The sequence below is a fragment of the Salvelinus fontinalis genome, chromosome 24 (genome assembly GCF_029448725.1).
Source record: "Salvelinus fontinalis isolate EN_2023a chromosome 24, ASM2944872v1, whole genome shotgun sequence".
NCBI classification, from domain to species: Eukaryota; Metazoa; Chordata; class Actinopteri; order Salmoniformes; family Salmonidae; genus Salvelinus; species Salvelinus fontinalis.
Genome location: NC_074688.1, coordinates 27,269,676 through 27,286,228, shown reverse-complemented (window position 1 = coordinate 27,286,228; position 16,553 = coordinate 27,269,676). Strand labels below are relative to the sequence as shown.

At 44.2% G+C, this 16,553-nt stretch overlaps 1 protein-coding gene across 1 annotated transcript; it reads left to right on the top strand.

The window, feature by feature from the left end:
• The first annotated feature begins 1,845 nt into the window (after nucleotides 1-1,845).
• Nucleotides 1,846-15,444, top strand: LOC129822568 (NAD(+) hydrolase SARM1). The gene is made up of 10 exons (XM_055880901.1): nucleotides 1,846-3,220; nucleotides 3,398-3,785; nucleotides 3,940-4,170; nucleotides 6,736-6,948; nucleotides 7,821-7,912; nucleotides 8,045-8,238; nucleotides 8,487-8,619; nucleotides 8,808-8,997; nucleotides 13,075-13,196; nucleotides 13,429-15,444. The coding sequence occupies exons 1-10, from the start codon at nucleotides 2,742-2,744 to the stop codon at nucleotides 13,559-13,561; spliced, it is 2,175 nt and encodes a 724-aa protein (XP_055736876.1). The 5' UTR covers nucleotides 1,846-2,741; the 3' UTR covers nucleotides 13,562-15,444.
• The last annotated feature ends 1,109 nt before the right edge of the window (nucleotides 15,445-16,553 follow it).

The following is a 16,553-nucleotide window of genomic DNA, read 5'->3' as shown; positions in this document are numbered from 1 at the left end:
TTTTGGAAATAACCTTTTCAAATTGAGCGAGAGAGTTTGAGTTCCAATTGTCTAGTTAATCTACTTTGAAGAAGTTACATAAGCCTACAGTACTTGGAAAGTTACACAAAATCCAAAATCTCACAGTATAGATGTCTGAGTGATCAATAGTGTAGTCCTAACACAGTTTCTGTTAGTGGCCTTGTTGGTCTGGTTGATAAGAGAATTACTGACACTATTTGTAAATGTTGTAAATTATGTAAATTATAATCATTAAAGGGGCAATCTGCAGTTCGAACAATTACAAAGCAACCACCCTACTCTGCCAATGTTTCAGTAAACAGCTGAGGGATGGGCTGGAGAAATGTAACCAATCTAAAATTCATAGAGTTAACAGAGCTATGAATGCAAGGACTGACCAACCATGCTATAAAAAGTATAGTTTAAACCATGTTTAGAGGCTCTACAGTGTTTGTTTATAATTACAGTTTTTACAAACAAAAGAGTCAAACAAGCTTATATTTTGGGTTGTGATGGGGTCACACAGTTGAACTAAAACCAAGCTCATGAAGTATTTATGAATGATATTATTCAAGAATCAATGGCTATACAGTATTCACACCCCTTTACTTTTTCAAAATGTTGTTGTTTCAGCCTGAATTAAAAATGTATTACATTTAGATGTTTTATCACTGACAACACAATGCCCCATAATGTCAAAGTCAAATTGTGTTTTTCAACATTTTTTACAAATTCATTAAAAATGAAAAGCTGAAATGTCTTGAGTAAACAATGATTCAACCCCTTTGTTATAGCAAGCCTTAATAAGTTCATGAGTACAAATGTGCTTAATAAGTTGCATGAACTCACTCTGTGTGCAATAATAGTGTTTAACATGATTTTTTAAAGACTACCTCATCTCTGTACCCCACACATACAATTATCTGTAAGGTCCCTCAGTCGAGCAGTGAATTTCAAACCCAGATTCAACCACAAAGACCAGGGAGGTTTTCCAATGCCTGACAAAGAAGGGCACCTATTGGTAGATGGGCACAAATAATAAATCAGACATTGTATATCTCTTTGAGTGTGGTGAAGTTATTAATTACACTTTGGATGGTGTATTAATACATCCAGTCACTACAAAGAGTTGCTTACCAAGAAGACAGTGAATGTTCCTGAGTGGCCGAGTTATAATTTTGACTTAAATCTGCTTGGAAAATTTGAATAATGGGCAAATGTCTCACAATCCAGATGGGGAAAGCGTACCCAGAAAGACTCACAGCTGCAATTGCTGCCAAAGGAGCTTCTACAAAGTAATGACTCAGGGGGTTGAATACTTATGTAAATTAGATATGTATGTATTTCATTTTCAATACATTTGCAAACATAAAAAAAAAAAATCCACTTTGTCATTATAGTGTGGAGATGGATGAGAAAATGTTTTATTTAATACATTTTAATTCAGACTGTGATACAAATACATGTGCAATAAATCAAGGGGTAAGAATACTTTCTGAAGGCACTGTAGCCTATATCATGAATTGAAAAGTTAAAAGATTGATGTAGAAATCATAGATTGACCCTTTAAGTGTAACGGATGTGAAATGGCCTGTGACGTCACCGATTGAAAGGCTATTAGCGCGCACCACCGCTAACTAGCTAGCCATTTCACATCCGTTACATAAGCAACAGTAAAAGGCCTAATGACTACAATGGACAACATATTGTTATTTGTTTCTGCGGATATAGTAATTGATGTCCACTGTTTTATCTTATTGTAGCTCCATAACAACATATTTGGCACAGCTGATGTATGTAACACCTTGTGGATTGATTATGCTTCTACCTTGATCCACAAGGGGGCATAGTGGAGACGAGCACCATACTGGCGCTTTGTTGCTGAGCAGACCTCCGCATGACAGTTGGTCTGTAAATATATCCTGAAGGTAATGGGCGGTCCTAGTTTCAGGATGCTCGAAGATGCTGAGGCGAGGATGTCAAAGAGAGAGGCTATTTTAATAATACGGAAATAAGATATCTATTTTTTGTGGTTTAAAGCATAGCAATAGAGAGTCATGTGAATAGAGAGGAAAAACGAAAACCGTGAGAGGCATTTTGATGAACAGTGCGTCTTTGTCTGGATTAAATCTCAGTAATGCAAGCGAGAGACAGAAGACAACAGAGCTGTTTATATTTCTCCATCCAGCTGGTAAACGTCATTTGTGTAATGGGCTTTTAGAGAGAAAAAAATCCCGTCTAGCAGCTTTGTGAACTTCCGCAGTGGTGATACATTATTTCATAGTGGATACAGTGGAGGCGTGATCATTTATTTGGACTCGGGTTATTCTGAGTAGAAATAATTTGATCCAAGAAGGCCTCGTGTAAATGATAGGAGAAAACGGAGGACATCCGTGTTTAAATGCAAGCATAGTGTGACTGCTTGGTCATGATGATGCGAGATGAGTAAGTCTTTATCTACTTATTTTCAAAGATGACATCAGTGTGATGATGATGCAATTTACTAAAAGCTGTCAGTTTTCATTTAAAGTTTAGCATCCAGTAGAGATGATGGGATTGTAATTTCACCTATTGTGGTTTGTTTATCTAAACAACTCGACTGCAAGACAAACATTGTTTCCCATTCAGTTGTTACCAGGTTAATATGCACACGTTTATTTCTCCTGAGAAATAGACAATTGATCTGTTATTGATCAGGGCCTGCCACAAGCCCTCTGGGCCCTGTCAGAGCTAGTCAGTGGATGCTCTTATCTCTAACCGTTTTCCTCTGGAGACTCTATCAATACCTCTCCATGTTCAGCTCTGAAAGACTCACAGTACCGGAATATGTCAGCCGGATTGGGAACCGGAGGTCGGGCAGCTCTAGCTCATCCTCGGAACCGAAAGCACCACCGGTCTCGCCGGGTGTCTATGGTGCCGACGTTCAGGATGTTTTGGACACCTCGCTCCCAGCCCTGCGCTCCGCTATCAAGACACTGAAATCAGCCAAAGATACCTCGGATCTAGATGAGACCCGCAGGGCCATAGCAGAAACGTTCCAGTTAGTGGAGGAGGCCTGGGTTCTACCCACTGTGGGCAGGCAGGTTGCAGAGGAGATATGCAACAGGATACGACTGGATGGAGGACTGGAGCTGCTCCTGCAACTCCTCATGACACCTGCTGTGGAGATCACCTATGAGTCTGCCAAACTACTGGAGCAGATACTGGTCTCTGAGAACAGGTGTGTATTCACTACATGCCTACATGCACTTTTTCTGTTATACAAAATATTGTCTTGGTCCTAACCGTTAGGGCCAGTTTCCAGGACCCACATACAGTAAGTCTTAGTCTTTATAAACCTAGTTGTATACTCGTCTTTTTGTTGACCCTTTTCACCTCTCTCTTTCTTCCTATTCAGAGAATACGTAGCTCGCATGGGTCTGGGGGTGATCCTGAACCTGACGAGGGAGACAGAGGATGCCCAGCTGGCCCGCAGCGTCTCAGGCATCCTGGAGCACATGTTCAAACACACAGAGGAGACGTCCGCCCAGCTCATCGCCAACGGCGCCCTGGATGCCCTGCTCTTCTGGTGTCGCGGTACCGACCCCACCGTCCTTCGCCACTGTGCCGTTGCGCTCGCCAACTGTGCCATGTATGGCGGCCATCGCTGCCAGCGGCTGATGATTGAGAAGCAGGCAGCTGAGTGGTTGTTTCCATTGGCATTCTCCAAAGAGGACGAACTCATCCGCTTCCATGCGTGTTTAGCGGTGGCCGTGCTAGCCAATAACCGGGAGATTGAGAAGGAGGTGGGTCCTGTGTGGCTCAGTTAGTAGAGCATGGAGCTTGTAACGCCAGGGTGGTTGGTTTGATTCCTGCTCGGGCCACCCATATGGAAATATGGATGTGCATAACACTGTAAATCACCTTGGATTAAAGTTTCTGTTAAATGTCTTATTATAGGTGGTGAAGTCCGGGACATTGGAGCTGGTGGAGCCCTTTATTGCATCTCTGGACCCTGATGAGTTTGCCCGGAGCTTGCTGGACAGTGCAGACAGCATGCAGGGGAGGACGGCTGCAGACCTACAGCAGCTCCTGCCACTACTGGATGGTGCCAGACTGGAGGGGAAATGTATCGCTGCCTTCTACCTGTGTGTCGAAACCAGCATCAAGTCACGCCAGCGCAACACCAAGGTCAGTATCAGGGAACAAAAGCACAACTGGTTCATCCTTGATGAGCAGTTGATTCGCTGAATTCAGATGTGAGTGCTGGGCTGGAACAAAAGCTTGCACACCCTTCCTGTAGCTCTCCAAGTCACGACATGGTTGGTAAGCACTATAGTCCAGCGTTTCCCAAACTCTGTCCTCAGGACCCGAAGGATGCACGTTTTAGTTTTGGCCCTAACACTACACAGCTAATTCAAATTATCAAAGATTGATGATTAGTTGATTAATTTAATCAGCTGTGTAGTGCTAGTGCAAAAACCAAAACGTGCACCCCTTGGGGTCCCGAGGCCTGAGTTTGGGAAACCCTGCTTTAGTAGGTAGTGGATACAGGGATTTCATCCAACAACCTTGTGGGGCCTAAAACTACTTCTGGTGCCCACTTCCTAACTATAGATCAAATCAAATTGTAGTTGTCACATGCTTCGTAAACAACAGGGGTAGTCTAACAGTGAAATGTTTACTTACGGGCCCTTCCCTACAATGTAGAGAGAGAAATATAGAAACATAATAACACAAGGAATAAATACACAATTAGTAACGATAACTTTGCTATATACACAGGGTACCAGTACCAAGTCCTTGTGCAGGGGTACGAGGTAATTGAGGTAGATATGTACATATAGGTAGGGGTAAAGTGACTAGGTAACAGGATATATAATAAACAGTAGCAGAGCATATGTAATCAGTCAAAAGAGCAAAAAGGTTCATTGCAGATAGTCCAGGTAGCTATTTGGTTAACTATTTAATAGTCTTATGGCTTGGGGGTAGAAGCTGTTCAGAGTCCTGTTGGTTCCAGACTTGCAGTGCATCGGTACCGCTTGCCGTGCGGTAGCAGAGAGAACAGTCTATGACTTGGGTGAATGAAGTCTTTGAACATTTTTAGGGCCTTCCTCTGACCCAAGTGATGCACTGAACCATACACACTACCCTCTGTAGCGTCTTGCGGTCGGATGCCAAGCAGTTACCATACCAAGCGGTGATGCAGCCAGTCAAGATGCAGCTGTAGAAGCCACTCAATGGTGCAGCTGTAGAACCTTTTGAGGATCTGAGGGCCCATGCCAAATCTTTTCTGCCCCCTAAAAGGGAAGAGGCGTTATCGTGCCTTCTTCACGACTGTGTTGGTTTGTGTGGACCATGTTAATTCCTTAGTGATGTGGACACAAGGAACTTGAATCTCTCAACCCGCTCCAGACAGCACTGATGATGTGGATGGGGGCGTACTCGGCCCTACGTTTCCTGTAGTCCACAATCAGCTCCTTTGTCTTGCTGACATTTATGGTGAAGTTGTTGTCCTGGCACCACACTGTCAGGTCACTGACCTCCTCTCTGTAGGTGGTCTCATCGTTGTCGGTGATCAGGCCTACCACTGACGTGTCATCAGAAAACATAATGATGGTGTTGGACTCGTGCACAGACACGCAGTTGTGGATGAACAGGGAGTACAGGAGGGGAATAAACACGCACCCCTGAGGGGCCCCCGTGTTGCGGGTCAGTGTGGCGGATGTGTTGTTGCCTACTCTCACCACCTGAGGATGCCCCGCCAGGAAGTCCAGGATCCAGTTGCAGAGGGAGGTGTTCAGTCCCAGGGTCCTGACCTTAGTGATAAGCTTGGAGGGCACTATGGTATTGAATGCTGAGCTGTAGTCAATGAATAGCATTCTCACATACAGTTGAAGTCGGAAATTACAAGGCCACACGGCCAAGTAATTGTTAACATGTTTAAAGGTCTTACATCGGCTACTGACAGCGAGATCACACAGTCGTCCGGAACTGCTGGTGCTCTCATGCATGGTTCAGTGTTACTTGCCTCAAAGCGAGCATAGAAGGCATTTAGCTCGTATGGTAGGCTTGCATTACTGGGCAGCTTGCTGCTGCATTTCACTTTGTAATCCGTCATAGTTTGCAAGCCCTGACACATCTGACGAGCTTTAGAGCTGGTGTAGTAGGATTTGGTCTTAGTTCTGTATTGATCCTTTGCCTGTTTGATGGCTCGTCAGAGGTTGTAGCAGGATGCTCCTTGAAAGCAGTAGCTCTAGCCTGCAGCTCAGTTCAGATGTTGCCTGTAATCCATGTTATTTGATTAGGGTACGTACGGTCACTTTCGGGAAGACGTCATTGATGCACTTACTAATGAAGCCGGTGACTGATGTGGTAAACTCCTCAATGTTATCGGATGAATTCCGGAACTTTTCCAGTCTGTGCTAATGAAATAGTCCCTTAGCTTAGCATCCGCTTCATCGGACCACTTCCGTATTGAGCGCATCACTGGTACTTCCTGTTTTCTTGTAAGCAGGAATCAGGAGGATAGAGTTATGGTCAGATTTGCTAAAGGGAGGGTGAGGTAGAGCCTTGTATGTGTTTCTGTGTATGGAGTAAATGTGATAAAGAGTTTTGTTGCCTGTAGTTGCACAGGTGACATGGTGGTAAAACATTTGGTAAAAAATAGTTCAGTTCAGTTTCCCTGTGTTAAAATCACCGGTCCTACAATATCAATAGACATACAATTGAATGTGTGTGCATTCTTCCTCCTAGATCTTCCAGGAGATAGGTGCGGTGCAGAGCCTGAAAAGGATCGTCATGTACTCCAGCAATGGGACGGCCTGTGCCCTGGCCAAGCGCGCACTAAGGATGATGGGGGAGGAGGTTCCACGACGTATCCTGTCCTCCGTGCCCAACTGGAAGGGTGGTGAGGTGCAGAGATGGCTCCAAGTGATTGGATTCAGCGCTTACACTGAGCGCTTCCAGGTGTGTGTCTCTGTGTCTCTCTGTGTGTGTGTGTGTGTGTGTGTGTATGTGTGTGTGTGTATGTGTGTGTGTGTGTGTGTGTGTATGTGTGTGAGAGAAAGAGAGATAGAGATAGCGATAGTGATAGCAAAAGACAAGGTTTAAACAATAACGAATGAGAATGCTCTTCTATAGTCCTTGGAGAGATGTTGAGAAAATAAGGTGAATGTTTGGTTTCATATCGATTAGATATGGATACCTACAAGTAACTGTCAAAATAATGGAAACACTTGAGTAAATGAGAGTTACAAAATACATTGAAAGCAGGTGCTTTCACGCAGGTGTGGTTCCTGAGTTATTTAAGCAATTAACATATCATCATGCTTAGGGTCATGTATAAAAATGCTGGGCAGGCCATTAATTTGGCCATTATTTTGTCTACCACGGCTATGCCCCCATAACATGACAATGGCCCCATCTACAGGGCACGAGTGGTCACTGAATGGTTTGATGAGCATGAAAACGATGTAAACCAAATGCCATGGCCGTCTCAGTCACCAGATCCCAACCCAATTAAAGACTTTTGGGAGATTCTGCTGCAGCGGCGCCTGAGACAGCGTTTTCCACCACCATCAACAAAACACCAAATGATGGAATTTCTCATGGAAAAATGGTGTCGCATCCCTCCAATAGAGTTCAAGACACTAGTAGAATCTATGTCAAGGTGTATTGCTGTTCTGGTTTGTGGTGACCCAACGCCCTATTAAGACACTTTATGTTGGTGTTCCCTTTATTTTGGCAGTTACCTGTATTTCTCCTTAGCCTCTTGCTCACTATATATATATACTATATTCACTCAGTCTTTCTTTCTCCTCTCTGTGCCCGTCCTTCAGGAGCTGCAAGTGGATGGCGACCTACTGCTTAACATCACAGACCAGGATCTGAGCACTGACCTGGGTATGACGGCAGGACTCACTCGCAAGAGGTTAGTTCAGTCGTCTGTCAAGTTTATGTCAAGCTTATAAATGTCTGCTACACCAGTCAACTTCAGTGAAATTGAACATTGAAATAAAATCCCTGATTTACCCTGCCCACTCCATTTTGTGTTGTCTTCTAGGTTCCTCCGTGATCTGCGCGTGCTGAAGACCTACGCCAACTACTCGACCTGTGACCCCAACAACATGGCTGACTGGCTGGGTGAGGTGGACCCGCGCTTCCGCCAGTACACCTACGGCCTGGTACAGTCTGGAGTGGACCGCAAGAACGTCCTCCACCTCACCGACCAGCAGCTCCAGTCAGACTGCTACATAGGTGGGTTGTGAACCAAAAGACACATTTACGTCCCCTGCGAGACAATTAAGCAATAAGGCCCGAGGGGGTGTGGTATATTGCCAATATACCACAGCTAAGTGCTGTTCTTAGGCACAATGCAAAGTGGAGCAGTAAAAATAAATGTTTTGTCATACCCGTAGAATACCACGGCTGTCAGTCAATCAGCATTCAGGGCTCGAATCACTCAGTTTATAATGGAGAATAAAGTATTCATTTTCTCCTTCTAGAGAACGGCATCCACCGCGCCAAGTTCCTGGCAGCCACCCGTAGGCCGATTAAGCCGTGTCTGACCGATGCCCAACCCCCTGGACCAGATGTGTTTATTAGCTACCGCAGGACCACCGGTTCCCAGCTCGCCAGGTATGGAGAGAGGGAGATGGAGAGGGAGAGCGGGAAAGCTAGGGAGAGGGAAAGAGAGGGAAAGCTAGGGAGCTTTGGAAGATAAACAACTTAATCAGGTTCGTCAGGATTATCTGGAGTAGATCGTCAATCCTTACTTTCTCCCCACCTTTTTCTCTCTCTCCCCTCCCCTCCCTCTCTCCCCCCAGTCTGTTGAAGGTCCACCTTCAGGTCAGAGGTTTCAGTGTGTTCATTGACGTGGAGAAGCTGGAAGCAGGGAAGTTTGCCGACAAGCTGATCCAGAGCGTCCAGCGTGCACGGAACTTCATCCTGGTGCTGTCTGCCAATGCCCTCGACAAGTGCATGGGCGACACTGGCATGAAGGACTGGGTACACAAGGTCAGACATAGATAGATCTATACATAGATGGGTGCTGCATACAGAACAATATAGATCCAATAGTATACAGCTGCAGCTACCTGTCTAGATGTTCAAATCAATTTGTATTTGTCACTTGCTTCATAAACAACAGGTGTAGACAAACAGTGAAATGCTTAGAACAAAGGGAGGAGTTCAGTCCCAGGGTCCTGAGCTTGGTGATGAGCTTGGACGGCCCTATAATGTTGAACGCTGAGTTGTAGTCGATGAACAGCATTCTCACATACAGTTGAAGTCGGAAGTTTACATACTTTTAGGTTGGCGTCATTAAAACTCGTTTTTCAACCACTCCACAAATTAATTTTTAACAAACTATAGTTTTGGCAAGTCGGTTATGACATCTACTTTGTGCACGACACAATACATTTTTCCAACAATTGTTTACAGACAGATTATTTCACTTTTAATTCACTGTATCACAATTCCAGTGGGTCAGAAGTTTACATACACTAAGTTGACTGTGCCTTTAAACAGCTTGGAAAATTCCAGAAATTATGTCATGGCTTTAGAAGCTTCTGATAGGCTAATTGACATCATTTGAGTCAATTGGAGGTGTACCAGTGGATGTATTTCAAGGCCTACCTTCAAACTCAGTGCCTCTTCGCTTGACATCATGGGAAAATCAAAAGAAATCAGCCAAGACCTCAGAAAAAAAATTGTAGACCTCCACAAGTCTGGTTCATCCTTGGGAGCAATTTCCAAACGCCTGAAGGTACCACGTTCACCTGTACAAAAATAGTACGTAAGTATAAAGACCATGGGACCACGCAGCCGTCATACCGCTAAGGAAGGAGAGGCGTTCTGTCTCCTAGAGATGAACGTACTTTGATGCGAAAAGTGCAAATCAATCCCAGAACAACAGCAAAGGACCCTGTGAAGATGCTGGAGGAAACAGGTACAAAAGTATCTATATCCACAGTAAAACGAGTCCTATATCGACATAACCTGAAAGGCCGCTCAGCAAGGAAGAAACCACTTCTCTAAAACCGCCATAAAAAAGCCAGACCACGGTTTGCAACTGCACATGGGGACAAAGATCGTACTTTTTGGAGAAATGTCCTCTGGTCTGATGAAACAAAAATAGAACTGTTTGGCCATAATGACCATCATTATGTTTGGAAGAAAAAGGGGGATGTGTCACGATCGTGTGGAGGATTGACGGACCAAAACGCAGCATTAGGAAAATATGCCATCTCCTTTTATTGACGAAGAAGGCAAAACGAAACAAACACACTTACGAACTAATCAAAACAATAAACGATCGTGAAGCTAAATAAACGATGTGCACACACAGGCTACAAACGTTTAACATAGACAACTACTCACATCAAATGAAAGCCTATGGCTACCCTAAATATGGCTCCCAATCAGAGACAACATAAATCAGCTGTCTCTAATTGGGAACTCATTCAGGCAACCATAGACTCTCCTAGACAACTAAACATACATAGACAACGCTAGACACATGTACTCAACACAAACCCATATACTACACCCAACACCCCCTTTACCATAGAATCACCCAAAACCAACAAAACACAAACATTCCCCATGTCACACCCTGACCTAACTAAAATAATAAAGATAATGCCGGAACTGGTGGTACCGGGCTGGGGACACGCATCTCAGGGCTAGTGGAAGGAGCAGGAACAGGGCATACTGGACCCTGGGAGCGCACATTAGGCCTAGTGCGTGGTGCCGGAACTGGTGGTACCGGACTGGGGACACGCATCTCAGGGCTAGTGCGGGGAGCAGCAACAGGACGCACAGGACTCTGGGGACACACAGGAGGCTTGGTGCGTGGTTTATGCACTGGTGGTAAAGGGCTGGAGACACGCACCATAGGGCTAGTGCGTGGAGGAGGCACTGGTGGTACTGGGTAGGGGCGGGGAGGTGGCGCCGGAAATACCGGACCGTGCATGCGTACTGGCTCCCTTGAGCGCCGAGCCTGCCCAACCCTACCTGGTTGTATGCTCCCCGTCGCCTGACCAGTGCAGGGAGGTGGAATAACTCGCACCGGCCTATTTAGGCGAACCGGGGACACCATACGTAAGGCTGGTGCCATGTACGCCGGCCCGAGGAGACGCACTGGTGACCAGATGCGTTGGGCCGGCTTCATGACATACGGCTCAACACTCAGTCTAGCCCGGCCGATACGGGGAGCTGAAATGTACCGAACCGGGCTATGCACGCGTACAGGAGACACCGTGCGCTCTACTGCGTAACACGGTGTCTGCCCGTACTCTCGCTCTCCACGGTAAGTACAGGGAGTAGGCGCAGGTTTCCTACCTGACTTCGCCACACTCCCTTTAAGGCCCCCCCCAAGAAATTTTTGGGTTGTACTCACGGGCTTCCAGCCTTGTCTCCGTGCTGCCTCCTCATATCGCCTCCTCTCGGCTTTAGCTGCCTCCAGCTCTTCACGAGGAAGGCGATATTCTCCCGGTTGTGCCCACGGCCCCTTACCATCCAGTATCTCCTCCCATGTCCAAGAATCCTGTGTAGGTGGGTCTTGTTGCCGCTTTACATGCCGCTTGGTCCTGTATTGGTGAGTAGTTCTGTCACGATCGTGTGGAGGATTGACGGACCAAAACGCAGCAGTAGGAAAATAAGCCATCTCCTTTTATTGAGGAAGAAGGCAAAACGAAACAAAAAACACTTACACACTAACAAAAACAAGAAAACGATCGTGAAGCTAAATAACGATGTGCACACACAGGCTACAAACGTATAACATAGACAACTACTCACCTCAAATGAAAGCCTATGGCTACCCTAAATATGGCTCCCAATCAGAGACAACAGAAATCAGCTGTCTCTAATTGGGAACTCATTCAGGCAACCATAGACTCTCCTAGACAACTAAACATACATAGACAACGCTAGACACATGTACTCAACACAAACCCATATACTACACCCAACACCCCCTTTACCATAGAATCACCCAAAACCAACAAAACACAAACATTCCCCATGTCACACCCTGACCTAACTAAAATAATAAAGAAAACAAAGAATACTAAGGCCAGGGCGTGACAGGATGCTTGCAAGCCGAAGAACTCCATCCCAACCGTGAAGCACGGGGGTGGCAGCATCATGTTGTGGGGGTGCTTAGCTGCAGGAGGGACTGGTGCACTTCACAAAATAGAGGGCATCATGAGAAAGGAAAATTATGTGGATATATTGAAGCAACATCTCAAGACGTCAGTCAGGAAGTTAAAGCTTGGTCGCAAATGGGTCTTCCAAATGGATAATGACCCCAAGCATACTTCCAAAGTTGTGGCAAAATGGCTTAAGGACAACAAAGTCAAGGTATTAGAGTGGCCATCACAAAGCCCTGACCTCAATCCTATAGAAAATTTGTGGGCAGAACTGAAAAAGCGTGTGCGAGCAAGGAGGTATACAAACCTGACTCAGTTACACCAGCTCTGTCAGGAGGAATGGGCCAAAATTCACCCAACTTATTGTGGGAAGCTTGTGAAAGGCTACCCGAAACATTTGACCGAAGTTAAACAATTTCAAGGCAATGCTACCAAATACTAATTGAGTGTATGTAAACTTCTGACCCACTGGGAATGTGATGAAATAAATAAAAGCTGAAATAAATAATTCTCTCTGCTATTGTTGTGACATTTCACATTCTTAGAATAAAGTGGTGATCCTAACTGACCAAAGACAGGGATTTTTTACTAGGATTAAATGTCAGGAATTGTGTAAAACTGAGTTTAAATCTATTTGGCTAAGGTGTATGTAAACTTCCGATTTCAACTGTAGATCCTATAGTATCTAGATGGAATTGCAATTATTTTCTATGTGTATAATCCGGTCACCCTGGCCTTTACATGTCTAGATGTTCCATCTATATGTTGGTGATATACAATATTAGACATAGAGAGGTCCCCTCCATACAGAACAATGTTATAGTTGAGAGATTATTTTTCCCATATACCCCTGCCCCTTCCAAGTGTAGACATTCCATGTCTGCGGGTGCATTCTGTGTCTGTCCGTGATTTAACGTACCTCTCGTAAATCCTGCAGGAGATTGTCACAGCTCTGGCTGGAAAGAAGAACATTGTCCCTGTAACTGATAACTTCCTGTGGCCTGACCCAAACACTCTTCCCGAGGACATGAAAACTATCCTAAACTTCAATGGCATTAAGTGAGTCACAGAGAGAGATACAGTACCGCAGAATCTATTTGAGAATGATTGGCAGTTTGTACATTTATCTGAAGTGTAGGAATCAAATCTATCTTTCATTTTCATTCTCCCTCTTTCTCTATCACTTTCTCTTTCCATCTCTCTTCACTTCTCTCTCTCTTTCTCCCTCTCTTTCTCCTTCCCTCTCTCTTCCTCTGACTCTCCCTCCCTTCCTCTCTCTCTCTGGATACAGGTGGTCCCATGAGTACCAGGAGGCCACCATTGAGAAGATCCTACGTTTCCTCATGGGCAACCCCAGCCAAGATCTGACCGACAGCCCCAAGACAGACTGCCCCAAGGGGCCTCAGGGACCACAGAAGAAATAGAGGCCTCTGATTGGAGGTCCTCTGGTCTGTGATGATGTAAAATGGTGACCAATAGTGATCAGTAATCAATAATACCAAACAGAGCGTGCTCTGAGCTCTGGTTGGTGAGCTCTAACCCTGTGCATGTGAAGACATGTTTAATAGGCTGTATTTAGATCATATGCTAATGAGATGGCTTTGCTACTAGCCGCTGATCCAGATGTAAAGTTAATGAAATTATAGTCCATAGCGTAAATACTAAATGTCATTTGGGGTTTCAGCACTTCTAAATACCATGTACTACTCCCTTAAACTGCAGGGCCACAGTCATAAGCTGTTATTGGCGTGGTCAGGGATATTTTGTGTCTCTCAGGAAATAACCAGTGTGATATATCAGCTATCGCTGGCACCAAGCATAACATGTAATAACAATCTGGAGTATCTCTGTTGCCTCTAAATAGCACTACACTCTCATTGTCTTAAACAGGCCCATACTTTCTAAGACGAAACAATATCCTGGTTTTTAATCAGGATCCAGTGTAACTATATCTCTTTTTTTCTCATGGTGCTTATAAATGAAACCCTGTATGCTCATTGGTGGTCAACTGTTGCCCGTATTTGATATGTCTCTTTACGATAGTGTAACCTAGGTGATGGCAAACAGCTTAATCCAACAGAGATGATGTACGATCTCTATATTTAACGGTGATTTGGAATCCTGTTCTCGTGATGAGGTAGCCCTGCCTGTTACTTAAAGCAAGTGTCACCCTCTGCCCAAGGGGGAATTAGCCTAATGGTTAAGATGTTAGTTTCCGGACCAGGAGAGAGGGGTTCAGATCCCACCAGCTACATATACTCATTACAAACTTGCGCTCATGTGCTTAGCAACAACCAGAAGTTCACAAAGAACTATCTCTCTCAACGAAGCTTAAGGCAATGACAAATACCATTATCAATGCATCTTCTCTGTTCACAAAGATACAATTAGTTTACAAAACCAATATCTACACTACCCCTTAAGGCTGAAGCTACTCCATGAAAACGGTTCCATCATCTTCCTGTCAGAAAGTCTTGTAGTATACAGTCACAACATGCTGCATTACTTTGTTTGGCCAAACCGCTGTATCTACAATACTGATTTGTGGTTTGGTTCTTTCATAACGCTAAGAGATTCTGTCATTGATTTGGCTGCTTGACAGTTAGCCTTAGTTCACTTGCTTGTATCTATTGGATAGAAGCAGTTCAGTAGATAAATGTTATCACATTGAGGGCAGAGCTAAATACTGTATACTTGGCTCACATTGAGGATCCTTCTTAGACATGTACCAGCATGCACCACCCCTGTCTAAATCACCTACAGTCTTACTATACTATTATCTGTGACAAGATAAAGATTCTAGAAACATCCAACCAAAACAATCATGCAGTATCTGGTTATCAGTTTAGATATTACTTAAGTGTTTCAAAATGACCGCAGAAGTCATAAAATCACCAGGTTATCGTATTTATAATTAAATGAAGTGGATTGGTAAAACATTATTTTAAACATGGAATTCTTAGGTTCAGTGACATGTTTGTTTTGTAGATTCATATCTGTTAATGATGTAGATACTGTATGTACCCACACCTTGTGCTAAATGGTGTGCAGGAAGGCAAACACAAAATGTCACCTCAGTCTAAAGCTACAGTATTTGCTCTCAGCACTACTAGCTACATCTTGTCACTGTTTTGATGGCTCTTCTGGGCTATTTCCCCTGATGCCTTAATATATGTGTTGCTCTCAATACAGGTATGTTAATTAAATACCGTATACATGGACAGGTTCTTGTTTACTTATTTTATTTAAGATTTAGGCAGCGTTGTCATTTAACAATACAGTGACGCAATAAAAACTACTAACCTGAGGATACAGTACGTCTGTGATTCTTTCTGTGCAACACTGTACTTGAAATAGATTTTCATGAAGCGTTATAATGCCTTATTATAATTAACATATTCTTAGCAGCTAATAGATGCAATCGTTTTATGAAAGTGCAGACTAAATTAGTAAGGCATGAGGCAGAAGGTCCATAGTTGTGAAACGCTCATGATAAAACACAAACTTTTGTGTCTTGCTTTATTGTAGAGTTTCATATGTTCCACATCTGAATCTACAGGTGCTATGAATGTTTTATAAGGCAAGAACATTTCATAAGAAGCCACTTAAAGTTAAGTGTTACCAAGTATATCTGCATCATTTAATCATTACTTCGTTCCCTTTTAAAGATGATAAATATCATTCACTGTATCTAAAAATCAGTTATACTGTACGGTGCAGACAAAATCAATTCACAATATTTTCTCACATAAACTCAGAAAAAAAAGAAACCTCTCACTGTCAACTGTGTTTATTTTCAGCAAACTTAACATGTGTAAATATTTGTATGAACATAACAAGATTCAACAACTGAGACATAAACTGAACAAGTCTCACAGATATATGACTAACAGAAATGGAATAATGTGTCCAAGAAACAAAGGGGGGGGGGGGGGGGGGGGCAAAATCAAAAGTAACAGTCAGTATCTGGTGTGGCCACCACCTGCATTAAGTACTGCAGTGCATCTCCTCCTCATGGACTGCACCAGATTTGCCAGTTCTTGCTGTGAGAGTTCCCGGGACTTGCATCCCTCACCCTCTGATCCAACAGGTCCCAGACGCGCTCAATGGGTTTGAGATCCGTGCTCTTCGCTGGCCATGGAAGAACACTGACATTCCTGTCTTGCAGGAATTCATGAAAAAACGAGCAGTATGGCTGAGCCTGTAGGAAGGGTACCACATGAGGGAGGAGGATGTCTTCCCTGTAACAGACAGCGTTGAGATTGCCTGCAATGACAACAAGCTCAGTCCGATGATGCTGTGACACACCGCCCCAGACCATGATGGACCCTCCACCTCCAAATCGATCCTGCTCCAGAGTACAGGCCTCGGAGTAACGCTCATTCCTTCGACGATAAACGCAAATCCGCGACGATA

Coding starts and splice junctions, on each gene's coding strand:
- LOC129822568 (XM_055880901.1), top strand. CDS start 2,742: ATGCTCTTATCTCTAACCGTTTTCCTCTGGAGACTCTATCAATACCTC. Junction 3,786..3,939: donor ACCGGGAGATTGAGAAGGAG/GTGGGTCCTGTG, acceptor GTCTTATTATAG/GTGGTGAAGTCCGGGACATT. Junction 8,998..13,074: donor TGAAGGACTGGGTACACAAG/GTCAGACATAGA, acceptor TAAATCCTGCAG/GAGATTGTCACAGCTCTGGC.